Source organism: Marmota marmota, unplaced genomic scaffold (assembly GCF_001458135.2).
Source record: "Marmota marmota marmota unplaced genomic scaffold, marMar, whole genome shotgun sequence".
Taxonomy (NCBI): domain Eukaryota; kingdom Metazoa; phylum Chordata; class Mammalia; order Rodentia; family Sciuridae; genus Marmota; species Marmota marmota.
Window position 1 is genome coordinate 10846536 of NW_026000221.1, and position 27313 is coordinate 10873848.

The 27313-nt window shown below is 40.6% G+C and overlaps 1 protein-coding gene across 20 annotated transcripts in view; it reads left to right on the forward strand.

The window, feature by feature from the left end:
- Positions 1 to 27313, forward strand: part of LOC107144781 (tumor necrosis factor alpha-induced protein 8) — a 314538-nt gene that overhangs the window by 198240 nt on the left and 88985 nt on the right. For 2 of the 20 annotated variants that reach the window (XR_007343404.1, XR_007343407.1), the window contains exons 44-45: positions 2599 to 5489; positions 26751 to 26947. The exons of 10 other annotated variants lie outside the window; for them this stretch is intronic. Coding sequence is in view for 1 of the 10 variants with exons in the window: in XM_048792002.1 (XP_048647959.1) it covers position 5489 (1 nt within the window). In the remaining 9 variants the exon portion in view is untranslated. Of the gene's footprint in view, positions 1 to 2598; positions 5490 to 26750; positions 26948 to 27313 lie in introns of those variants that run through there. 8 more of the 20 variants (XR_007343409.1, XM_015488611.2, XR_007343405.1 and 5 more) reach the window with 7 other exon arrangements.

Genomic DNA, 27313 nt, shown 5'->3' on the forward strand with positions numbered 1-27313 from the left:
AATGACACAACAAGAGAAAGTAAAAGCGAAAGTACACAATGCAGCTGCTGCCCCGCTTTAGTCGCGGATCCCACTTACTTGGGACGATTTCCCGCTTTGATTGCGGGTCCCACTTACCTGGGACTACGGTGCACCCCCCTGACTGCTGAAAGTTCTGACTCCCGGGTTTTCCGGCACCACTTGTTGCGTTGTTGCGCGCGACTTCTTGCCCGCAAGAAAGACGCAACCCAAGAATCTTCTTTCAACAACTTTATTCAGGCCCCTGATAGTTCTTCTTCTTTCTCGGATGCCCCTCCCAGCCTTAATAAAGCATCTCAAGCCCCAATGCAAAGTAGCCACGTGGAGCTTTTTCATAGAGTGATGAAAAGTCATGCGCCAACTCTCCCAAACAAGGAGTTGTTTGTCACAGACCACAGCGGAGCCAGCGCCATCATGTAATGGTGACCATAATTTGCATAAACGGCAGAAGCGGCTCACCACAAAAAACAGTCCTAAAATTCACTTGGAAGAATAAAAGACCAGAATAGCCAAAGTGATTTTAAGCCAAAAAAGCATTGTTGGAGACATCACAATACCTTTTCTCAAGTTATACTACAAAGTTATAGTAACAAAAACTGCATGGCACTGGCATAAAAACAGACACATAGACAAATGGTATAGAATAGAAGACACTAAACAAACCCATACAGATCCAGCCAGCTGATCCTTGACAAAGGGGCCAAAAACATACATGGAAGAAAAGACAGCCTTTTAAACAAATGGTGCTGGCACAACAATGTAGGAGAATGACACTAGACCTTTATCTCTCACCCTGCATAAAAATTAACTCAAAATGTGAGTTCATTTCACACCAGTGAGAATGGCAGTCTTCAAGAATACAAATAATAATAAATGCTGCAGAGAATGCAGAGAAAAAGGAACATTTTTACACTGTTGATTCATTGGACTGTAAATTAGTACAACCACTATGGAAATCAATATGGAGGCTCCACAAGAGACTAGGCATGGAACCACCATATGATCCAGCTATACCTCTCTTCAGTATTTACCATGAAGAATTAAAGTCATCATACTTCAGTGATAACATGCATAACAATGTTTATAGCAGCACAATTCACAATAACCAAACTATGGAAACAACCTAGGTGTCCATCAATGGATGAACGGATAAATAAAATGTGGTATATGTACACAATGGAGTTTTATTCAGTCATAAAAAAGTGGAAATGTTGTTTTCAGGAAAATAGATGGAAATAGAGACCATTGTGTTAAGTGAAATAAGACCAATTCAAAAGTTTAAGGGGTTGTGTGTTTTCTCTCATATGTGGAAGATAGAGAAGAAAAAGGATAACTAAGGAGGGGTGGATCTCCTAAAAATCAAAGTGAGATCCTTACTGAGAGGTAAGGGACAAAAGAGTAGGATATTGATCAAATTATATTGTTATATTGTGTGCATGTGTGAATATGTAATAGTAAATCCCATGAATATGCAGAACTATAATGTATCAATAAAAGAATATGAGAAAAAAGAATACTAGAAATTTTTAAAAACTTCATGACTTTGTCTAGAGTGAGTTCTTTTACATTCAACTGGGCAGAAGTAATAATAGAAGGCACACACAGAGTCATTTTTGGCATGCATCTATAGTAACAGCTATCTCTACTTCATGTGATTTATGGGGCCTGTTCCCCCTCCCCACCCTGGGTCAAAGGATTCATCAGTCCAGATATAGCTACAATTATTTAAAAAATTTATTTCACCACTGAATATTGAACTCATTGTTAAGAGCTTCTATATTCTAATATTTTTATGGCCCCAAATTGTAAACATGCAAGCGCTAGTTTAAAAACAAAATGGACCAAATATCTATTGATTCAAGTAAGACAGGAAAGTGAGCTATTCTGCTAATTTCTAAACCTATGTGATAATGAAATATCACATACATATGTGATACACACTATGAAATAAAGTCCTATGTTTTTACCCACATAAGGGCACTCTCCATCTGCCACTCTCCATGCCCCTCATAAAGTAGATACTGAGGGACTGGGGTTGTGGCTCAGTGGTAAAGCACTTGCCTGGCATGTGTGAGGCCCTGGGTTTGCTCTTCAGCACCGCATATAAATACATAAATAAAATAAAAGATCCATTTTTACAACTAAAAATGTTTTTGAAAGAGTAGACACTGAGGGATGAATTCTCTTAAAATATACAAATATATTAAACACCTGTGGTTTTGCAGGTCTAAATGGTCCTGCTAAAGTGGGTCTAGCTGAGAAAAGGTATTAGAGTCTATAAAGAATTTTAAGTTTTGTATTTTTAAAATTTTGACATGTTTATGTCCTGCAGGAAAAGTATAGGAACCAAAAGATTAAGGATAAAAGGGAAAGAATAATTAATGAAGTATGGTCCCTGTAGGTAGGAGGGAGAGGGCTTGCTGGAGGGCCCAGAGAAGTCTTGGACTGGTTTATTCTGAGTCATCTAGGTAAAAGGAAGGGAATTCAAGATTAGCATGGAGATAGATGGTATTTTGGGTGGGTGAGGCAGGTCATTGGGAAAATCCTCTATAGATGGTTTCTATATTTTTTATGAACTAGGAGGTGAGATCGTCTCTCAAGGGCCAAAGGATGAGGGGGATGGGAAAGAAGTCTTGAGGACCTGGTAAAAGTTAACCCGCCCCCTTTCCCTCTCACTATGCAAGAAGATATCTAGGGCTGCATCAAAATGTTGATGTAACATCTTGATGTAGATAAGGTATTGACAAATATCCTCACTTTTAGGCATTCAGAGATGGTTTCTAATTATTTGGGGGAGGGGAAGCTGGAAATGCACAAATACTTTATTCCTAGTTTAATTGCATCATTGTAGACTCCAGAGATGTTTAGAAAGTATTTGTCTTTGTTCCTGCCTCCTCAGGGTGGCACTACTGGGGAAAAAGGAGACTGAAGTCAAACCATAGTGAAAATTACTAGAACTGAGTTTTCAGACAATAGGACATCCTGGGTGAGTCACAACAACCATGCACATAGGGCTCCTTCTGTCTCACACAGAAGCAGCCAGGTATCTTTAAGTCATTGTGTTTTGTCCACAGTCACTCAGCTTACACTGGGCAGATCCATTGCTATAACTCTCAATTATTGTTGACAAATATCCTCACGAGAATTCAGAGATGGTTTTAATTATTTGTGCTGGGAATGCACAAATAATTAAAACCCTTTCAATCCTGATTTAATTGCATCACTGATAGACTCCAGAGGTGTTTAGAAAGTATCTGTCTTTGTTCCTCCCTCCTCAGGGTGGCACCACTGATGATATCTGCCAATCCAGAAACCTTGAAAAGAACCTAGATGACTCCCCTGGCCCCCACTCCATCAGTAACCTTTGTTACATCTTAAATCCATCTTCTTTCCTTCCACTTAATTTAGCCTCTCAGCATCTGTATTAGTTTCCTATTACTACTATAACAAATCACCACAAATTTAGGTGTTTAAAATAACACAAATTTTATAGTTCCATGGGTCATAAGTCCAGTGCTGGTCTCTCTAGGATAAAATTGTCAGGAGAACTGAGTTTCTTCCTGGAGGCTCCCAGGGAAGGTCCATTTCACTTGGGTTATTGGTGGGATTCAATTCTTGTGGTTGAGGAATTCAATTCTTGTAGGATTGAGATTCCTTTTGTTGTTGTTTTTGGCTGTTAGTGGAGGCCCATTCCTAACTTCTAGAGGCCCAGGTTGAGTCCCTGCCACACTTTGAATCTCTCTGTCCCACCAGGCTTCCACTTTAGGGGACAGGGCCCACTTAAATAATCCAAGGTAATATTCCCATCTGAACAGCCTTAACCTTAATCACACCTGCAAAATGCCTTTTGCCATGTTAACAGGGTCACAAGATTTGGGGATTAGGGAATGAACATCTTTCAGGGGATCTTTATTCTGCCCACCCAAGTAGCTCACCCTGACATATTTCCATAATTTCTAAAATACTTACCTGGCCTTGGGATCTTCTGTGTTGGTTCCAAATTAGCCTTTCTAAAACAACATTTGATACATCTCCCATGCTTATAAGCCTTCTGTTTTCCTCTCAACCAAAGATCAAATTAATGTCCTTAGCTCCTATAAGAAGAAAGCCCTTGGGTTTGGTTCTGTTCTACTGTTTAAGCTTCATTCCAACAAGCACTCCACTTCTCCAATCCTTCTTAGTGCTGGGAAATGTTTACTATGACTTTTCTCTACCTGTAGCTGTTTGTAAGCTCCCAATCCTTCTTCCAAATTCACCCTCTCCAGGAGAATCTCCCTGGCACCTTCTCCCTATATTATAATCACAGGACATTGTCATCTTTTAAAATATCCCGTACTTTGTGTATGGTCCTATCTTTGGTATTAAACCTAGATGTGTTGTGACTTTGTCTATTCCACCTATCCAGGGCTAACTTTCCTGTCTCCCAGACAGGCTCTGCCATTTCCTCAGATTCCTGCATACAGATACCACATAGCAGGTGTGTAATTAATGTTTTTAGTACGATGGATTCAACTTAACTCCCACAAACTTCCGTCGCCCATGTAAATAGGTGCTAGGGTAAGGGCTCTTGAACGGAAGGAAGCCCAGATTCTGTCTCATCCTTGTGGTCTCTCTGGATCTGGAGAACCCTGGTTCCTTAGGTAAGGACCATCACAGTGAGGTTCGCAGGGTGGTTGACATCTGCTGGCTTTCCAAGAACCCATGAGCCTTTGGCTGCGTGAGGAAGCCTGGCATCCTTCGCTAATGGAATCCATGAATCCGGAGCGCTTTGGCTATCTCTGGGTAGTCTTCAGGCCATTAGAGGCCGAAAACAAACAAATATATAAAAGCAGATAGCATTTAGGGACTTTCTCGGATCTTCATCATAATAATAACAATGGCAGCAGACGCTAACATTCAGGTACACTGTTATTTGCCAGGAAAGATGCAAGTAAGTAGAGTCCCACTAAACCATTTCATCGCCACTTGGTTGCTATCTCTCTTTTACAACTGACGCGGAATCCGAGAGGCCTAAGGGATAGCAACTTTCCTGTGTTGTCTTCCAACAAGTCTTGACCCCTAGCGCCCAGAAGTCTGTGCCTCCCTGATCCGGTACAGGGAGGGTCCTGGCGGCTGACCCGTGCCCTCTCCCCCGAGGGACCACTTCCAGCCGTCTCCGCCCCGCCCCGCGGCGGCCCTCGGCTCCTCCTTCCCGTCCCCCCCTCCCGACCAGCTCCGCCCCTCCGCCCCTGCCAGTCGCGCTCCGCCCCCAGCTCCCGGACTCCTCCCCGGCCCGGCCCGCCACGCCCCTGGTCTCCTCCTCCTCGCCCCGCCCCCTGCCCCTGGCTCCTCTTCTCCCGCCCGCTGTGGCCCGCGTTTGGTTGTTAAGGTCCGCAGGCGCGCGCGAGCAGTGCAGCGACTAGGGGAGTCCCCATCGCCAGACCGCCCACCTCGCATCTCAGCGTCCGGCGCCGCCGCGCCCCGTCCTCCGAGTAAGTGCCTCCCGGGAGCGCCCAACCCGCGTGCCCCCCTCCTGGGCTCTCCCGATCGCTGGGGTTAAAATAAATAAACAAATAAAGCAGTCGGCATTTAGGAACTTTAAAAAGTGTTCCTGGGGTCGCGCTTCCAGTCCACTGAGAGTTTCCGGAGAGAGAGTGGGAGAGAGTGGATGCGTAGGAACGAGTGTGTGTAAGTGGGTGTGCGTAAGAGTGGGTGCAAGAGCGCACAGCCTCGCAACTTCCCCTAGTTTCACCCTGTTTCTGCGTTGTAAGGAGAATTCTAGATCCCGGACTAGGAACCTTTACAGATTGGGCCAGCTTCTTAACTTCCACCTCCAGCGCTGAGCCCCACTTGCCATTCCTTCCTTCCTTCTGTGGAATGGCTCCCGCTACGTGTCACGTCCTCTCGGTAACCAAACGCACATGCTGGGATAGATCGGATTGCAAGGGTTATCAGGATGCCCCAGATTGCAGACTGAGTTGCTGGTCTGAGATTGTAGTCCAATTCTGCATTGTAAAACGGGCAAGGACCAAAGTTTTGCTTTGAGATTTTTCAGTGGAGATTTCCTTTGGAGAGTCAAGTTGTGTGCACGTGTCTGTTTGTGTACAAGAGCGTACTTGTGTCATTCCAGCCCTCAGCACCTGCTGCAAGAACACCTGATGAGTTCCCAGGCCCTCTGGGCCCCGGGCTGCTTATATTTAAGACCAATCTGCCTGACCAGGCTTGAGCACCTAAAAGATGTTCATGGATTCAGCAACATCATGTTTCTAGATCAACTGACACCTAGCACTAAGGAACAGTAGTTCAGTTTCCAGTGTTGAAACAAAAATGTTTAAATTGCTTAAAACTGATCATTCCACTCTCCATAAATTAATTTTATTGGGCAGGGGGCATTTTTCCATATTTTAAAAATTGATAGCTTTGCTATCATAACAGTATTGTACTTCAATCAATCTACAAATTAGTCTTTCATCTATAAAAGGATTGCCTGGTTTCTCAGGTCCCATTAAAGTTCTAGTTGTAATAGTCTTTGAGTTCTTCCACATCTCAGTTTATTCTTGCTGTGTTCTTGCCATGAAAATAGAATACCCATAACATTTTCCCCACTTTATTGACAAGAATTTATTTAAGAGATGCTGCTAGGGAAATGACATTTTTGAGTAGAAAGTGTTCCCTGAGGTATCAGTATAACAAAACTATGTGGCTAAAGGAAATAACCAAGACAGGGTAGTCTTTAAGAAGCCTTTGTGCATTGGCATATGAAAAGTTAAGAGCTGATAAATCACTTTAAGTGCTGCTTATCTTAGAAGATATTTTTATCTGGTTTGAATCCTGTGTTACACAAAAGTATTTCCACACTGTTTTAACTAAGGAAACATTATACTTTGCAATGTAAACATATGACTCCATCTCTCTTTAAGAAAGAAATAATTATCACACTTAATTAAACACCTGGAAACATTTATTGCCACCTTCTAATTAGATCTGTCATGAGTAATTAAGTCAGCAATTTATTGTTAATATTCTAGCTAGTAACATAATTATCTTTTTTGTAGATTTTTTGGATGCATATTTTCCTCCATATACATTAATCATGGCCCACGTTTTGAGTTTTAACCTCTAATTTCAATAAGGAAAGTTTAGGGAAGTGCACCACCTCTTATTTCTCTGTAAAACCTTAGATATTCAATGTTTTGCATTAAGCTCTTTGCATTGACAAATGTAGGCTTTACAAGCTATTAAATTCTTCTGGATTACCTGAAGATCTAAAAATAATAAGTCATCAAATATAAGATGGTTCCACCAAAAGTATAATAATCATGCACAAATGGGCATTTTAAACATTTTCTTTAAGAGATTTTTACTCTATGATGCCTTTTGTTCTGATGAGTTTAAATTTAGTGAGAAGTATTGTGTGATTTGGGAATCTTCTCACCTTCATTGTCTTAATATTCCATTTCTGATTACATTGCTAGACTTAGTCTCCAGCTGGGTATAGAGATGTCATGAGGACAGGCTGTTCTGGATCCTAAGCAGAATGGCAGAAACCAGGGTCGACACCCTGCATGGGCCAAGAAGAGAGTATTTTGTGATGCCTTATTTTTTGCAATTTTCATTCTGTTGAAATTGGAGGAAAGGGTGTGTGGTGAGAAGCGATTACATCCAAACAGTACTCATTAGGAAATGCCAAGTTGGGGGAGGAGCAAATTTCTACATGGTTTATGACTTGGAGAACTTCAAATAATTAATCTTTGGAGTTGAGTCACCCCAGTGCCAGGCACTGCAGCAGTCTCAGAGTTAATGGATCCAGTTAATTTACTTCTACTGGAAGTAGCCCTAGTTGAAAATAACACTTTTTTCTTCTTGGAGATTTCATTAGTACTCAGAATCCAGCTTTGCTCCTCACCATGTAGCATGTAGTCCATTCCCCACCCTCCTCATTTTTGCTTGGTACAGTTGAAGGGATTGAACATATGGTAATTTCCAGGAGGTAGGGGAGAAATAACAGTGACCAGAAAGTGCCACCTGTTTCCTTATGGAAGGGAAAGGGAGGAGGACAGGAGTGTTAGTGGAACCCCAGTACCAGGGGCACTGATTTGGGCAATGAGGACGTGAAGGGAAGTGAAGGGAAGGCACTGCATGGTGCTAGATTAACTTTTATTGCCTCACCCATCCTCATACTGCCCACATCCTGCACTTAATACCAAATGCACACAGTAAGAATTCAACCAATACCAAAAAGGTGCTCTGAACGCCCCACCTTTTATGTTTCTCTCTAGCTGGGAGTTCACTTCCTGCTCTTACCATCTCTGGTTTTGATGACTGTGGCTTGGAGTCTGAAATGACTGCAGTTTCTTGACTTTTGTCTTTCAGTGGTGCTGCCCAACAGCTGAAAATGAGTGATTTGTGGAGGATCAAAAAAAAAAAAAAATTAGAGAAACTTGTTGCAAAATATAAATCATGTCCAAAATGTAAATCAGGAAGTCAGTTGCTTTTTAGTTATCTTCTGACCTGACAAGGAGGAAATGAGTTAAAAGTGAAGGGTGGATACTAGTAGAATGTCACGGGCAAGAGGCACCAAAGAAACAATCTGGCCCATGGTCTTAGACCATTACATTTGGGGTCATTTAAGTTTGGAGGCATCCAGTTCCCCAATCCAACTTTCAGGAAGAGAGCACTATTCCTTCCTGCAGTGGGTATTTATTGGGCACCTACCATGTCCCTGGCATTGCACAACTTTCTCATATTTACATGAAGGCCTGGAATCTGAGCGGGCAAGTTATTTATGCAAAGAAGAATGATGGTATGAAAGGGTCCCTTGAAGGTAAGCTTATAATGGCAAAAATGCATTTGGCAAAAAAGCTTATAATGGCAAAAATGCATTTGGAATTTCCTTGTGTTTCACAAAGAAAAGGTGCTTACTTAGGATGGTAGAACCATTTTCAAAGTATTTTTATTTTCCATTAATTAAAAACTGAAATAAGCATATTTCTTTTGGTGTCTGTTAAAATTATCAGTGGTGTAGCAGCAATAAACTTTATTCCGTAGGATTTTGTTTTCTTGGACTTTCACATCAGACATGGAAGCTACCTGAGAAATTTATTACACATATCATTGTCCAGAGCAATCAAATAATACTTATCCCATCCTTTCAGAGAACAGTTGCTTTTTCTCTAGAAGCACATTTATGGTACACAAGCAGAGTAGCTAAAGTTCAGAACTAGCTGCAAAACTAGATGGATGTCTCTGCTTGTTTCTCATATGGGATTGAACCCAGAGTTCACATATTGCTAGGCAAGCACTCTACCACTAACCTATATCCCCAGATACATCCCCAGGTTGGACACAAACTTGGGATCCTCCTGCCTCAGCTTCCTGAGTAGCTGGGATTACAGGAGTATGCCACCATGCCCAATATTGCCCTTTTTAATACAGAATAAGGAGGGTTATAGACCAGTCTGATAGTATTTCTGTAGAGGGACTGGAGACTGACTAGACAAATAGCTCTTCTCTACTAAAAAGAAAAATAGAAGTGTGAGGAGGTCACAAGAATGGGTCTCACCCCAAGCTGGCTTGTGAACAAATTTAGGTTAGTTTTCTTTTTTTTTTCCTTTCTTTCTTTCTTTCTTTATTTATTTTTAGTCATACATGACAGAAGAATAAATTTTGGCATATAATACATACATGGAATGTACATACTAGGTTAGTTTTCTTTAATAGAGAATGGTATTCATTTCAGATTTTCACTTGTAAGTTTTCTTAACATTGAGAATAAAGATGACTTTGATCAAGAAGAGGTGGGTTCAGATGACTTTACTGAAATCAGCTGCTCATGTCTCAGCTACCACTGGCTGGCTGTGACTTTGAACAGTCTACTTCAGCTCTTTGATACTGTTTATTCAAGTTTGAGGAGACTATTTACATTATAGGATTGCTGTGTGGATGAAACCAAAACATTCCTCTCCTGTTGTCAGTGGGTGGAAAGTGCCCAGCCAGTGGTGGACTTTGCTGATTTGGCCAAATAGGTCTCATTACAAGAAGGTGGTGTTAGCACTGAGTATAGTGGAGCAGAGGGAGAGTGGTAACTTGTACCATATGTGCTTTTAGTATGAACTTTTTTTTTTTTCTCTAATGATGCCAGAGGAGCCCAGAGACTAGGTTGAATATAACACAGTTTTAATGATTCCCAGCTGCAGGGTCACATGATTATATAAGGGAAATGCTGCTGCCACTACTCCTAGAGATAAATGAGCCAGAACAGGGCATTTGGGTTTTAAGTGTCTGAACACAGAGAAGAGCTGTGGTACCCAGTAAGCCTCCCTGTACATGAGGGAAACTTTGAAAGACCTATTCCAATTAAGCTGTGAATAGTTGGTTGACTCTTCATAGCTCCCGTGTTTAAAATAGGTAATGGATGAAACCAGATTATCCAAGACATGCAGCTGCCTTTGGTGTCACAAAGAGACTTGGGCTGGCAAGTCTCACGGAGGTTGTGTGTTCTGGGAGGTAGGGGTGGGGATGCATCCATAGGGTTGTCCGTAGCCGGCTCTTCTGGAGACATGGTACTCAGCAAGGCACATAGTAATTCTTGAATGTTTGAAAGGAGCCAAAGAAGAGGAGACCAGCCCAGCTGGCCCATCCTGGCTCTTACTGCTTTAAAACAAGTTCATTTGGCTCAAGCTTTTTCACTCCCAATCTTATTTAAACTAACTAAAAAAAAAATGAGATTCTTATAACACACCTGTCAGAAAAAAAAGGTGGGGGCGCGGGATACAGAGGCTGTGGTGTGTGCTGTGGAGACCTGATGGCTCTCATGCTGTTCTGTGTTAGGCTTTTCATTTGACTGTGTTCAGACCCACACAGATGCCAACATACCAGGCATGGCCCTAGGGGGAAATGCAGGTACAGTTCTGGCAACAGATTTCAAAGTTCAGGACAAGTTTTGATGACTCAGATCTTAAAGAGGTAAGCCCAGTACCTGATGCCATCATTCTGCAATCAGGAAATGACTCCTTTATTTTTCCTTCTTTCTTTAAGGAAATGAGAGAGTTTTTGGGGGGAGATGACTAGTGTTTGGTTAAATACTGCTTTTTATCTTTTTAGTGAAGAGATAGGTCCCCCAGTGACTCATGGAGTGTACTGGGAGAGGTGAATGAGCTTAAGCCTCCCCAGCTTCCGGTGATGACCTCTGTTTGCACATACGTTGGCCATTTGCTCCTTTGGTTTTATGGCCAGGAATGACTGATAGTATCTGAAGGAATGGCTGTTATTATTTGCCAAAGTAAGAGACCCGGTATAAATGGGGATCTTCTAAGGAAGTAGGGAATTCCCTGCCTTGTGTACTTGTAATTCTTATTGCCTACCCAGAAGGAAGGCTCTGCCCAGGTGGGGCAGTTTGAGAACATGATTACCTGGGCAGCCACAAAGGTGATACACTTTGAATTTGTCCAGTGTGCTGTCTTTTAGGGATCATCTGGGGCTGCAAAGTTCCAGCCTGACTACAATTTATTCACCTGGGGAGCTTGATTTGAAATGTGCAGATTCTTGGGCTCCCACCTACTGTAGTATCACCAAAGGCCTGGCCTGGGAATCTGTATTTCTACACCCAACCTCACCCCCTAAGTGATCAATGCACAGAAATTTAGAATCTGTAGCCTGAGAGACATTTTCATGTCTTGTGATATAAAGAAGTTTTATTCAGGCAGTGGATAACTGTAGGGATTTTTTTTTCTTTTTCTTTAATTTTTTTTTTTTTTTCAGCAGAAAGAGCAAATCTTTTGAAAGTACAGACATACTCACAAAATGCACTCCGATGAACCCATTTGGGACATAACGAATGGTTTTTCTGGGTCTTCAGTGCATTGAAAAATGTTGACAAGCAATCAGGTCAAGAACAACAACAAAAAAAATGACTACTGAAACTAATAGTGATATCCCACAAATAGATCCAGGAATCGAAAGCCCATGAAATGGAAACATTGAAGAATCTTAGTTGAGAATCTAGATTTCAGTCACGGGCAGTGCTGACATTATAAAGCTAGGGTTCCAGCTGCCTTGAGGACACCTCAGGTTGCTCTATAGATTACTGATCTGGAATGGCACCCTTTTCTCAAGCATGGCACAGGTTGGGAAGAACCCAGGCTTAGCCCAAGACTTGGCGTTGCCAAGGGGCCTTTTTTCCCTACTCCAGTGCTGCTCTGTTCTCCTGAGGTCCTGGAAACTCCAAGAATAATCTGACTCCTTCTGAGAGTGCCCCTCTCATTTCATAATGGTAGACAACAGGAAAATGGAAAACACATTTTTTTTTTCCTTCTTGCTGTAACTTCCTCCTTCTTCATCTTCTTCTTTTTGCGGGGGTGGGGTGGGGAAGGAGAGGTTGTGCCAGTTCTTGAGGATTTCTTCCTGCTACTGAAATTTTGGTCGGTTTTAAATTTATCATTCTAACAGGAGTTGTGGAAATTATGAATAATAAAGGTCTGCTACCGATGATATATGGTACCAATTTTAGTAGAACTATTGCGTCTCCCCCTGTAGGCTTAAATATTTGATCAGGGACCAAGAAATATGAAAACAGACAAATTTGTGTCTTTGCTTCAACCTTCCTCTATAGCCACCCATATTCTGGGTTTGCTGCCTCAGAGTCCAATACATCAGGCCTTCCATTGTCACCCTTTGGAATTGAGGCAGAGGGCAGGGCCAGAGATTTAACCACCTCACTCTTGCTGGTGCAGGCCTTGATTCTGAGTACCCTGCGAGTATATCCACTCCTAGTTTTACCCTTTTACTAGTCTTTTTTAAAGTTTGATTCTCTTTTATGGTTGCCATTAGTATTTGTACAGTCATGATAATAGTCTATCAGTATCTTAGTTTGTCAGGACTGTTATAAAAGAAATATCACAGATTCTGTGACTTCAACACAGAACTTTTTTTTCAGTTTTGGAGGCTGGAAGTTCAAGATCAGGATGTCAGCAGGTCTGGTTTCTCGGTGGCTTGCAGATGGCCACTTTCCCTCTGTGTTCTCCAATGGAATTTTTTTTCGGTGTCTGAACTTCCCTGATGCCTTTCCCTCTTCTTAGGCATCAGTCGTATTGGATTAGGGTCTCACCCTTGTGACCTCACTTAACCTTAATTATCTCTTTATTAAAGGCTTATTTCCAAACACAATTGCACTAGAGGCTGAAACTTTCATATGTGAGTCTAGAGGGGACACAATTGAGTCCTTAACAGTCCCTTTTGTAAAGGGTATTTAAAATATCCTTTGTATTATGATTGTCTTATGGTTTATATCTTTTCTTTTTTTTTTCTATACACTTTTTAAATTGAACATTATAATTGTACATAATGATGAGATTTGTTATGTATTTGTGCATATCACAATATAATGATATAATTTGATCAGTATCACCCCCAAGCACTTCCCCGCTTCCTCTTGCTTCTCAACCCTGGTCACTTTCCTCTACTGATTTCCCTTTAATTTTCAGAAGACACTACTTCCCACAGAGAAACCAGATCTGCTGTGTTTTTTTTTTTCTCCCCTCTCTAGCTTCCATATATGAGAGAAAATATGACCCTTAAACTTCTGAGTTTGGATTATTTCACTTAACAGAATAGTTTCTGGTTCCATCCATTTTCCTGCAAACGACATTTCAGTTTTCTTCATGGCTGAATAAAACTCCATTGTGTATCTACACCACATTTTCTTATCCATTCATCCGTTGATGGACACCTAGACTAGTTCCGTAGTTTAGCTATTGTGAATTGTGCTGCTATAAACGTGGATATTCACATATCATGGTAGTATGACAAATACTAAGAAGTGGTAGAGTTGGGTCCTATGGTAGTTTCATGCCTAGTCTTTTGAGGAGCCTCCATACTTATTTGCATAGTGGTTGTCCTAATTTACAGCTTCACCAACAGTATAAAAGTGTATCTTTTTGTCTATATCCTCTCCAGCTTTTATTATTATTTGTATTCTTAATGACTGCCATCTGAGTAGTGTGAGATGAAATCTCAGTGTAGTTTTGTTTTGCATTTCCCTACGTGTTAATGATGCAGAACATTTTAATATATTTGTTGGCCATTTGTATTTTTTCTTTTGAGAAGCACCTGTTTAATTCATCTGCCCATTTATTAATAGGGTTATTTGTGGGTTTTTTGGTGTTAATTCTACACGTGTAGCCAGCACAGATCACAGTTATTATTTTTTGCCTTAAATAATTACCTTTTGAAGAAAATTAAAACAGGAGTTAAAAAGTTTTTTTATATTTGCCTACTTATTAACTAAATTTGGGGCTCATCTTTCCCCTCCACCTCATGTTCTTCAATATAAAACTTGTCTACATGTTCATCATCATTTTTAATGTAGACCCAAGGTTTACATATGGTATTATTTTGTCATTCAGCATGAACTTCTTTAATATCTCTTGTAGATCAGATCAGATTCTCTCAACTTCTCTGTTGTCTCTGCATGTCTTAATTTCCTCTTCTTATAAGGTCACCAGACATACTGGAATAGGGCCTACTGGAATGGCCTCATTTTAACTGAATCATATCTTTAAATGTCCTGTTTTCAAATGTATCTACATTCTGAGATACTGAGGGTAAGGCTTCAACATATGAATTTTGGGGAGTGGCTTAGTCTATTCATGCTGCTCTAACAAAATACCTGACACTGGGTAATTTATCAAGAAAAGAAAATTTATTTGTCACAGTTCTGGAAGCTAGAAAATCTAGGATCAAGGTGCCCTATTCAGTGTCTGATGTGAGCTGTTCTTTGCTTCCAATATACCTTTTTTATGTCCTCACATGGCAGAAAGGGACAAAAAGGAATGAACAATATGTCCTCACATAGCAGAAGAGATGGAAGATGGGAGGGCATGGTACTTCTTTCAGCATTATCTATAGGACAGGAATCCAGAGGCAGAGTCTTGTGACTCAATCACTTCTCCAAAGATCCCAGTTTTGTGGGATTTGAATTCTAACATAGGAATTTTGGAGGGATATATACATTCAGACCATAGCTGGGAAGAATCATTTTATTCTGTGACTGTCAGGATGCTTTAGATGCAGGTAAGAGAATGCCCAACTAACAATGGTCTAAATCAAAAAGACATTTAATTATCTTATATGAAGGGTAATCTGGGGTTGGGTCAGTGGCTTGAACTATGTCCTCTGGGATCAGGTTCTTTCTATCCTGTTGCCTTCCCATTCATAGCACGTTACCTTTTATCTGTAGAACTGCCACCTCATGGGCAGGAAATGGCTTCCTCAGCAACGGGTAGCACCCACCAAGCTCATTCAAAGTCAGGAAGTGTGTGTATGTATGTGGAGGGCGGAACACAGAAGGTGGCAGTGATAAATTGGTTTTCTTGCATTTATCTCCTTTCATCAGAGGATCATTCTTTCCTGAAACCTTTGTGGACCTCATTGGTTAGTACCAAGTCATAGCTTTAGGGGAAGCTATGAAAGTGGGAGCGGGCCTTGAGGGAGAACCCTATTGTGGGAACCTCTCCTGGCTGTGCCTCTAACATGAAGGGAGAGGGATATGGTTATTGGGTAGATAAATAGCATCTGCTTTAGTCCAGGATTCCATGCCTAGAGGCTGCCTGCTAAGGCCACACTATTCCTGATTATAATAATTCCAGGTTTTATGGGAATTAAAACTAAACACCCATGATAGTAATTGGGAGGCGAAAAAACCCCAATGGTTTGGAGGTGTTGAAAGTCACATATACTTAATTACTACTGGCAGTGAATTTTATGTTCAAGATCATGGGTTTATAAAAATAGTACTACTTACTTTGGAAAAAGTATCCCACGTTCAAACCCAGAAAATGTCTATAAAATAGAGTTCCTTTTGTTTCTGGAAATGTTTATCACCCCAGTGATCAAGGCAAACACTTATCCAGTACTTATGATGGGTCAGGCACTGTGCTAAGTGCTTTGTACACATAATTTTCATCTTCAGAATGGATCTATGAGAAAAGCACTGTTGTCAAACCTCATTTACAGATGAGGAATTGAAGTGGAGGAGATTAAACATCCTGCTGCGAGTGCCTGGTCAGCCTGAGATTCACACCCTGGCAGCTCAGCCGCCTCTCATACTTGTGCTGTGAATAGCTACAAGGTGTTGCCCCTCAGTAAAACTGCCACAGACCACCTCATTTTCTGGATTCTCAAAGGCTGTTACTTCTCCACCCAATCCAGTTGTACTCCATAGGTTGCCTCCATGTTTCAATCTTGACAATTTGTTGATTTCAACAGTAGAAGGATGAACCACATGCTGTGTGGAACTGGTCACCCCACATCTCACCGAGTGTGAGATATGTAATCTTATGTGTGAGAGCACCCAATGCCCCAAAGCTTCTGCAATTCCATAGATGTCCAAGAGGTGGTAATTTTGAATTGAGATTACCCTTGAGATATTATGGATATTATTTGTTATATGCCTCTGAAAATATGTTGAAATGTTGTGTTAAGTTTTAACCCAAACTGCATATGAAATCATTTCCCTTCAACACAAGAAGGACATTGAAACAGAATCCAGAAGATGCTGGCTCCTGGCGGATTCTGCTGGATCCTGAAGCTACTCTATCCAATATATGGCAGTTCTTTCTATCCGTTGCCTATTGTTGTGCTGACAAGCCTAGAATTTAACACCTTTTTAAAACCTTTTTATTATAAAGTAAAACACAAATATAAAATATCCACATGAATAAATGTGAATTATTATAAGGCAAAACCCACAACGATAGCACTGAGGTCAGGAGATAGAACTTTACTTGCCCCCGCCTCCCCAAGCCCCTTGGCCCCTTCCAATCACATTTCCCTCTGTCCTCACAAAACTGAACACCATCTGACTTTTATAGTAATCAGTCCTTGCATCTGTTTATGATTTTTATACCCCAAGTGCATAACCTAACCCACTATAGTTTAGTCTTGTTCATTTAAAAAAATAAAACAAAAACATAATGTGTCTTTTACTCTACATATTCCCTTACCACCTTCTTTTCTTAAAAAAAAGAAAAGAAAAGAAAGAAAGAATGCAGATTATTTGAGGAATGACCTGGACTCTGATCTGTAGAGTTTCCCACAGTCTTGATGATAAGAGGCATGCTCTTGGCAAAGCTCCACCTGTTCCTTTGCTCTTTGTCTCCTGTATCTGGATCTAGAGGTTGATCAGACTCAGGTCCTATCCCTTTGGCAAGATTTTAGGTACTGGTATGTTTTTTCACTGGAAGGCATGAGGCCTGGTTTTTCTGCTCTTTTTTGAGGTAAGCAAGCTGTTCATCTTCGGTGTCTAGGTCTCTGAATTCATCCGGGATTGCAGAATGGTGATATTCAAATTCTGTCATTTTAATTTTATTGGTTAGCTGGAATAATTTTACAAGGCTAGACCGTCCTTTTATTTGTTATTTGATGTGGACTTTTTTCCCTTTCCTTATTAGCCTGTTAGGAATTGCCTGATCCCTTTTGACTCTTCTCCTATTAGGTTGAGATTTTTGCTTCAGTCACAGTTCTGCTCACTGGGGCAGGCTCGTCCCCTGAGCAGGTGTGTGGGTGCAGCACCAACGGGTCCCAGGTTGTCCTGTGGACTCATAGAGGTCATGTGGTACAGTTCACACAGGAAAAGCAATATAAACGTTTATTTCCTTTGATTTACCTAGCTTACAAAAATTGATTTCCTGTCATTCTCAGAAGGTTGATCATTAGAGTTGTTTTTCTTTGGTTTTTTAAATAATCATTATGAGTTTATGGAATTGAATATTTTTGGTGGGTTGCAACCCATGGAAATTTTGATTTTTATTAAGATTCAAATTATTCCATCCTTGGCTGATGGACCAGTGGGAGCCTCTTCTACTTGGTTCCTGAGGTCTTGGGACATGACCTTAGTAATCTTGAGAACTTCCTGCTATTTGGTTATGTTAAGGTGATCCTGGCTATCTTGTATATCTCCCGCCCAGACCAGGAACTAGCCATTTCTCCAAGAACCTCTTGTTTCTTTAGTGAGAAATGGTATTTCAGTACCATAATCTAGGCACTAGGGATGCTCATTCACTGCAATGGCTATTCTTTGCAGTCCTTTTCACTGGTCACAGCTGGGAAAAATAGACACATTTACATACAAACACATACACTCTTGTAAAGATACAGTACTTCTTGAGTTCATATTGATATATCTGATTCAATTTCAAGACTACAGAGTTTTTATTTAATCTCTTATATGTACTTTTCTATTTCCTTTCTCCCATGCTTAGAATCCTGAGTTTTTAAGTCATAGAAGAGAGAAAATGGCAGTCATATAATTACCCATTTGGTTGTCCCATGTTACACATACAACAGTTTCTGAATAACAACATAAATACTATAATTACTAGCTGTGACTACTGAAAAACAGTACAAGTAATTGTTTTGGCGTATGCCATACTCATTCTTCCCCAGTTTTTTTTTTTTTTTTAATGGTTGATCCTATCTACATTGTCAGATCAGACAGCCATTACTTACTGAAGTATCTACCCTTTAATATTCACTTAGTTTTATTTCTACAAATAGCTGTATGCATCACACTTATCACCAGTCTTCATGTCAGTGACTCTAGAGATTTCAATTAAAGCTCTTTCTCTAGTATATCTAGTAAGTTGGAGTCATGGAAATAATGTTCCCTAATTTCTTTATACAGTGTGTGTGTGTGTGTGTGTGTGTGTGTGTGTGTGTATTAGTTGTAGATGGACACAATATCTTTATTTTATTTGCTTTTATTTTTATGTGGTTTCTGGGATGGAACCCAGTGCCTCATGCATGCCAGGCAAGTGCTCTACCACTGAGCCACAACTCCGGCCCCCCTAATTTCTTGATTATATTTGTGACCTTTATAATTAAAGCCAGGTTTTTTTTTTTTTTTAGATATAAAAACCTTTAGCTCACGTTTCTTTCCTTGAGAATTTTCAATGTTACTCTATTTTCTTTTAATTTTTTTTTTAGTTGTAGATGGACATAATACCTTTGTTTTATTTATTTATTTTTATGTGATGCTGAGGCTCAAACCCAGTGCCTCATACATGCTAGGCAAGTGTTCTACCACTGAGCTACAACCCCAGTCCCTCCATTTTCTTTTGACATAAAGTGTTGTTGTCAAAAGGTCTGATGATGACTATCTCATTTTATTTCCATCTATATGATCTACTCAGCACTTTTGAGAGTATCGACTCTATATCTGTTATATTCAATCTGCTGTGTACCTAGCCTTCCAATACTTGAATTAGCAAGTGACTACGTTATCAATTCTGAGTTTATGATGGTCAGTCCTGGTACTAAATAATCTCTTCTTCCTGTTAACCCGGAATGGGCCACGTACTCTCAGTAACTAGCTTTTTTGTTTTTTATCTTTGTAAACACAGCTGAACCTTGTAAAGTGTACCTAGCACTAAATATATGCTTATTTTTGTTGTGGGAGGATGAGGGCTTTTTTCCTTTCCTCATTAGCCGGTCAGGAACTGCCCCATCCCTTTTCACTCTTCTTCCATTGGGCAAGGCTTTTGCCTCAGACACAGCTGTGCTCACTGAGGCCATCTCTTCCCTGAGCAGGTGTGTGGGTGCAGCATCCATGGGTCCTGGGTTGTCCTGTGGGCTCACTGTCAGCTTGCCAGAATTTTTAGTGTATTTTCAGGACTTGCACATAGGGAACCCATCACTCCTCCAGAACATTCCATACCATGGTGAATACCAGTGGGGTGCCTGTGCCTATTTGCTGTCCCTTTGTCCGTACTTTTGCCTCTTACCTCCCGGGTTTTAGGGCCCAGAACTTGGTCTTTGTGTGACCTTTCTTTTCTGAACACTACTGTGTCGTTGGATGCCTTCTCAGACAGACCCTTGTTGCCCCTGTCCTCTCCTTTCGTGGCTGATCTTTTTGCTTGTTGCTTGGCTGTCAGAACCTATGGCAAGTATTACAAAATGGGGACCTTTGGCCCAGATGCATTTTGTTCCACTTACACACTGTGTTTAGCTTTTAAAATTTAAATGTCAGTAGGACCTGTGCCAATTTGGCCAAAGTCTCTGTTCCTCCCTCTTGTATTGCCCTGGTCAGTGGCAAACTTCATTTACCTACTCTGATTCTTTGGATTGATGAATTGGTGGCCTCTGAATGTCTGTATCTCATTCGCCTCACGGGTGCAACCTTGGGCTGCCAGGTTGCACGCCTGACTTGCACTAGTTCAGTGAGTGTTGTTGACCTGGTTCTGCCTGTTAGGTCCTGGCCTGTGGGCCATGTAGACCTTTTTCTTTCTTCCATTTGAGTACCCATCACATGTAATAACAGGAAACAAAAACCAGTCTAGTGATAAGTAGCTTTTAAAAACATTCAACCTACAGAAGTAACAGTGAGAATAATCAAGAAGTGATGGAATCATGGATCTTACCTGATGGATGTGAATGCTGAAGTGATCCCTTAATTCAAGAATCAAGAAAAGGGAACCTCATAATCTTAATTGCACCAGGGAGATCTCACTTATAACAGGGAGGTGGAGATGTGGAAAAGCCACTGTGACTTGAGAACTTGCACTGATGCCCCACTTTCCTGTTCCTGGTTAGTGCACTGAGGAAGGAGCTGTGGAGTGGGGCTCTGTGTGCCCGTGGCTGGTGGCTAGGACTGTGGGAGGCAGCTCAGGAGCCTGACCCACCCAGGCGAGTTTTTCCCCAGATCTGATTCAGATCTCAATCTAAACAAACTGTGATCGTTTTTTTTTTTCTTTTTTTAATTCTGTTTTTATTAATTCTGCAGAAGTCATACTGAAGATTTTTTTCTATTTTTCCTGTTATCAGCTGCCCAGATTTTTGCCTTTTGCCTCTGCTTTGCCTGTGCAAGAATGACATGTGTTCATAGCGACTCAGTATTTATTATGCACTAATATGTGCCAGGCACTGTACTAAGGCCTCTATACACATTGCCAAACTCGTCAATAACAGTTTAAATAGATTTTAGCATTGCTATCCCTATTTTCAAGATGAGGAAACAGACCCTAAGCATTGCTATCCCCATTTTAAAGATGAGGAAACAGACCCTAAGAGCCTTAGTTGTTACCTAAGGTCAGAGGCAAATCTGAAATTCAAATCTATTGGTTCTTCACCATAGTGCTGTACTTCCTCTTGCAGAAACTATCTCTAACTTTATCCAGCCAATGGGCAGGTGCTTTCTATAGGTATGAAACAGATGAGCTCCAGGGGTTAGAGGCAAAGCTGACTTCCTCTGTAAGATTTAGCTCTTGAACAGACTTTCCTCAGAGCTGCACAAAATCCCTGATTAAGACCCTGCAGCATGAATGGGCAGGGAGGGGGAGTAATACAGATGGAGCTGGGAAATCTCACAGCCTCAGTAGCCCCAGGCTTGCAAACTCATTGGCAGGGCTGCAGACAACTTAAGAGTGGCAAATCTTGCTGATAACAAGTCAGCAATGTTACCCATACTTGCTTGTTATCACCTCAACAAAAGGATAGGAAAAGTGGCGTGAAACAAATGTGCCAATTATAAAACTTGTTAGGCATTCTAATTTGGTAGAGAAAGAATTTCAAAGTATCTAAAAATAAGGGTTTTGAATTTCTTACTATCTATACTATTTCTACATATGTTCTCAGAGTTTTTTCCTTTCTTTCTTTCTTTTTTTTTTTTTTTTTCTTCTTTTGGTACTTTGTAATTGGAAAGGCCATGGACAGTTTTGTACAAAATGGCTGTCCAGTGACAAGCTGGGTAATCTTGCTGAGATGTTCAGCCCCTCTGGGCCAGAATTTCTACATCTAAGAAATATGAGATATGAACTATATAATCTCTAATCCTTTCCAGCTCTGAATTCAATGGTTCTGATATTTATAACCTGTACTTTTCATTATTGTTTTAAGCATAGAAACCATGGGAGGCTAAAGTCACTGGCAGAACCAGAGAGTAGTGCCCTGGGTCCCCTTGGAAGGAAAGCTATTCTACCTCAGTGTGACTGAGGAATTCTGCACAAGGGGTTGGTGTGGGAAGCCAGAACTCTGGTCCTGAGTCTCCCCAGGAGGCCCCGGGACTACAAAACATCCTGAGATACTCCTGTGAATGATTTATTTTTAGAACTATCTTTGTGTTCCCCTTCATTGCTAAGTGACGGTTAGCTATACTTACATATGAGGAAATCTTGCTAAATTATGTCTTAGCCATCTGTGACAATATCCAAGAAGCAGATACAAGTGACCACAAGTGAATTCATTTTTCAGGATGAGCAATGGCTGGGGGTATATTTCAGTAGTATAGCACTTGCCGTGTATATATGAGGCCCTGAGTTTGAAGGGCTGAAGGAAAAAACAAACAAACAAAAAAAGGAACAAAACCTCTAAATGACTTAAAATATACATCAACTGCTTATATATATATATACAATTATGCTTATGTATAGAATGGTGTTTCCTTGAAGTGAAATGCTATGCAACTTTAGAACAAAGTTGGTCTCTGTACACTGATTTGGAATGATCTCCAAGAGAGATTAAGTTGAAAAACTAAATAATGATCTCATTACATTAAAAAGGCATATTATATTTTGATGAGTGCATAAGCATTTTTTTTTGAAGAATGAACAATATACTGTTAGTAGTGGTACTATGAGTTGGAAAAGGGGAAAGGAGTTTATATTTTCATTCTATATTATATTATCTGCAGTTCTTAAATTTCATAATAAAAATATATTTGGCAAAGGAGGGAATTTAGATTTCAGTTGCAGTTTTGAGACATTCTAATACTTCCTTGGAAAAATCTGTATAAAAATAGCATGCTGAGAAAAGGCAAAGCATATATAAACACTGCAGGCTCCCAATATTAGAACTCCCCACTTTACACTCCTGGGCTTTATAGTGCCCTCTTTACAGAACACAGCTCTTTGATGAGTACATTCTTCTATCCCAGAATAGTCAGTGGATCGATCCCCAATGTCTATTTAAAAAGCCCTGAGGACAGCTGGGGATGTAGTTCAGTGTAGAGTGCTTGCCTACGTATGTGTGAGGCCCTGGGTTCGATCCCCAACACTAAAGCCTTGAGGAGCAGTATGGCAGGGTGAACAGAGAGTGTGGCATGTCCTATTGGTTTGTTATTCTGCATAGTGGTCATGGAAGTCTGCCATGCACCAGGTACAGTGCTGGTGTAGGGATGCAGAGGTGTACTGTGCATCTATCAGAAACTGCATTTGACTCTCCAAGTCTCAGTCTTCTCACTGGTAGAGCAACCTGTCAGGATCAAATAGAACAACAAACACAAGGCTCCTTGGAGAGGCCCAAAGGACAATATTTGCTCACTTGCCCTCAGCCTTCTGTCCATTTCCAGAGCTGGGTCTGATCCCATCCCTCTTCCTCTGCTTGTTTCCTTTGGTTCCCATTGCTAAACCCATCAAACCAGCCAGGACACACCCATTCTTCTCTGCCTGGGTATATATACCTCAGGTGAGATGTCTCTCTCGCTTCCTTGTGCTGGACCTCAGCCTGTCCTTCCAGAGCTGGTTCAGATGCTGCATCCTCATTAAACCCTTCTGAGCCCACATGTGCTCTCTTGCTCTTCAGAGTTTTGAAGAACTCCTTCCAGCTCCCTGTCTTGACGTCCGTAACTTTCTGCCTTAGTTGCACTGTGTCCTACCTGAATAACTTCCTGTGGGCAGTAACTAAGGTTGTTTTTGTTTTTCCAGCTTTATTGAGGTATCATTGGCAAATAAGAATTGCATACAATTCTTATATGTATATATACAGTGTAAACGTGATGATTTGGTATATGTATACATTGGGTGGTGGTTGCCATGTTCAAATTAAGTACACACCCTTCACCACAGATAGTTACCGTTTGTGTAATGTGGTGAGAACACTTAAGACCTGCTGTCCTTTAAATTTGAAGTCAATAATACAGTATTATTAACTATATTCACCCCAGCTGTACATAAAATCCTCAGAACTTTTCATCTTATACCTGAAGGTTTGTGCCCTCTAACCAATCTCTGCCCATTCCCCATACCCTCCAACCAAGCCCTGGCAACCAACCACTGGTCTGATTCTGTGAGGTAAATAATGAAGTTTTGGTTTTCTTTAGAATGCATCTTTTTACTCATGTTCTCAGTAAATATGCATTAATGAGTGACTTCATTTTTATGATTGCTTAAATTTCGTTTTTACTTTAAGGGATTATTTTAGTTTCACACTAATAAAAGTAAGAACTTTCCTTAGAATCTGCTCTGATCAGAAGATTAGGTAGTTTCCTTTCTCTTACAGAGACTAATCTTGACCATTATGGAATTGCTAACCCTGAAGAATTTTTAGGAGACCAGCAGGTTTCTGTCTGGGGTGGTCATTCTGTGCATGAATGATGGTCTCATTAGTTTCTAAGAGATAAGGTGAGATCTCATTCTGATAATGTGAAAAAGCAAACATGCTGCACCCACTGTTGAGACAGCTCCCAACAAAAGCAAGAGAAATTGAGAAAGAAAAACAGTAAAGTTGTGGATGTGTGTGAAAATATCTTGTTTCATTTCTCATATTTCTTTCTGTCGTTATATATAGTTGTGACCATAAAATATACACAGTTGAATGTTCTGGTTTTTTTTTTTTTTGAGATTGTTTCCTACAGAGTTTTCCATGTTTTTATGGACATTTTACTCTGTTTCTAAACGAAACTGTCTGAGTTCAGTCGATTATTGCCTTTCTTGAGAAAGAAATAGAGACCTGGAGGGTGGTACAAAGATGCAGCCTGGTACACAGCACGTATTTTAAAAAGACATGATCTTATTCAGATTGCTGAGGGGTACTGGAGCTAAAATGTTAACAAATGATTTGAAGCTTGCAGCAAAATCAGTGAGATTAAGATCTTGAAGTGCTTTTAAAAGTTTTTTTTAATTAAATATTCATCTTTAAGAGATTAGAGTTTTTGCTCAAGCAGTGGCTTTTTATTTACAAAGGCGGTTAAAAGCAGCTGGACAGCAGCTTTTCCTTTTCAGCAGGTTTCTATTACTAGCCTCTAGTTGTTTGCTAATAAATTTCAGGTCTCTAACACTAATAGGATGGAATAATTTACATAGAAGAATCTAGCTTCCTTTGTCAGAAGAAACTAATCTGGCTGGTGCCTATAGGCAATAAGGTGTGTTTAACATATGGACAGAATTAGGTTAAATACCAGAATCTCTTTGAGGTCTGTGGATATAGGCTCCAAAGAGAAAGAGAGGGGCATTCAAAATGGAATTGCAGAGAATTTTAACAAGCACTAAATACTCATTCTTGGAACTAATCTTGTTTTGGCCTGAGGCTCAGTTGACTAGATTTATGCTCCATTTCTTGACTTAAAGCCACAATTGCTCCTTCTTACCAGGAGAACCCACTGTCTTCTGACATGATTTTGTAGTGTTCCTTTATGGAGATTCTCACTTATTTTGCATTTCTTTCATCTCGCAGAGTCATTAATGCAAATGTTGATTCAAAGTAAATTTGCCTTTTGGGCTACTTACCTATTAGGAATTAGTATAATTTTATAATGCTCTCACCTTACCATGTTTATCATGTCTAATCTATAATTTTATGAAGGAATGATTGTCAGATTTCACTGTGTTTCTCAATGGGGATGACTGTGTCTTTGCCCACATGACATCTGTGGTTTTATTTATGAAAAGACACACAAAATATGGGTCCTTTTTTTTTAAGGACTTAATAAGGGTATTCAGTCTTACTAGTCATCCAAACCAGCCTCACTGGGTCCCAAGAAGATCCATGAGAAGGACTCTGTTAAACTGTAATTTAGCCCCAAGTTTAAGAGAGGATATGCATTGCACTGGACTCAGTTAAAGTATGTTCTAGGATTTAGAAGAAATCTTCTCAAGTAGAAATCTTTGAAATGCCTTCAGTTCCTGGGATTGGGGCCAGGGTGCCTGAAATCGGGATTCTGCCAGTTTCATATTTGGACTTTACTGACACAAAACTCAAAGTGGTTGGGGTTCATTATTGCCAGTCTCTTCTGACCATCCTCATCACTAACTCTTGCCCTGCCCTAGTGCTTAGTTACCATCTGTGACATTTTAAAGCTGCTCTTGCCCTTGTATAAGATAGGAATGTCAGGTGGGAGACAAGTCTTGAGGTAGACATGAGGTGAGGTCCTTCTGTATCCTTGGTGTATTTCCTTAAAAAACCAGGTCTAGGATCAGAACCCAAACTTCTAGCTGTTACTATTTTCATACTGCCAAGATGTTAAAAGTTTTAAAAAATTGATAGAATCATCCCAAACCCATATGATGGTCAGCCCAAGGTACCACTTTACCAATTATTTCATTTAGTTCTTAATCATTCAGTCAGCTAATGATTATTAAATGTCTTAATAATGTATGCAGAGAATTGAAAAATTAAAGAGAAAGTTCCTCTCCTCTGGGAAATGTTCATTTAGTTCTAAGGATAAGGTTAGGATGGAAATAATTAGAACACTATGCACAATACATAGGTGGGATGAATTAGTTACCCATTGCTACATAACAAGCACCTACAAAAACTTAGGTTAAAAAAATAATAAACATTTATTACTATACACAATTTCTATGGGTCATGGATTTGGGAGTAGAACTGGGCAGTTCTGACTTGAGGTTTCCCATGAAGTTGAAGTCAGGGAGTGGGCCAGGTCTGCAGACATCAGAAGGTTTTTCTAGAGCTGGAGGATCCAGTTCCAACATGGTTCATTTATATACCAGGGTCTAGGCTGGAGGTCTCAGTTCCTCACTCTGCAGACCTCTCCACAGGTTTACTGCCTAAACCACGACATGGTGGATGGCTTTCTCAGAGTGGGTGATAAGAAGAGCATGAAGTGGAAGCCTCATACATCTTTTGCCTCAAGCTTTGGAAGTCATACACCATCCCTTCCATTAGACCCTGTTAGTGACATGGGTCATGTGGGAGTGGTTACACAGAGAATGAATACTAAAAGGTGAGAATCACTGGGACTTCTTAGAGACCAGCTATTTCAAGATCTGCATAGTAATGAACAAAAGAGTGTTGAGATGCCACAAAAGAAGGAGTGGAATGTAGAAGGGAAGGCTTTTCAGTAGCTGAGGTTGAGGGGAAGGTATTGAGTAGGATAGGACATCAGTGGCAAAGGGGTGGTGGACATCAACAGGAGTCAGTGTGTTCAGGGGCCATTAATGGAGGAGTTTGCTATGAATAAAATCTGGCAAAGTAGAAAGGGGCCAGGACCAGTGAGGTCTGAAGGCCAAGCAAGGGATCTTGGATTTTCCTTGATTGTCAGTCACCAGTCATTGAAGGCTTTGCAGCTGGCCAGTGAAATAAACATCGG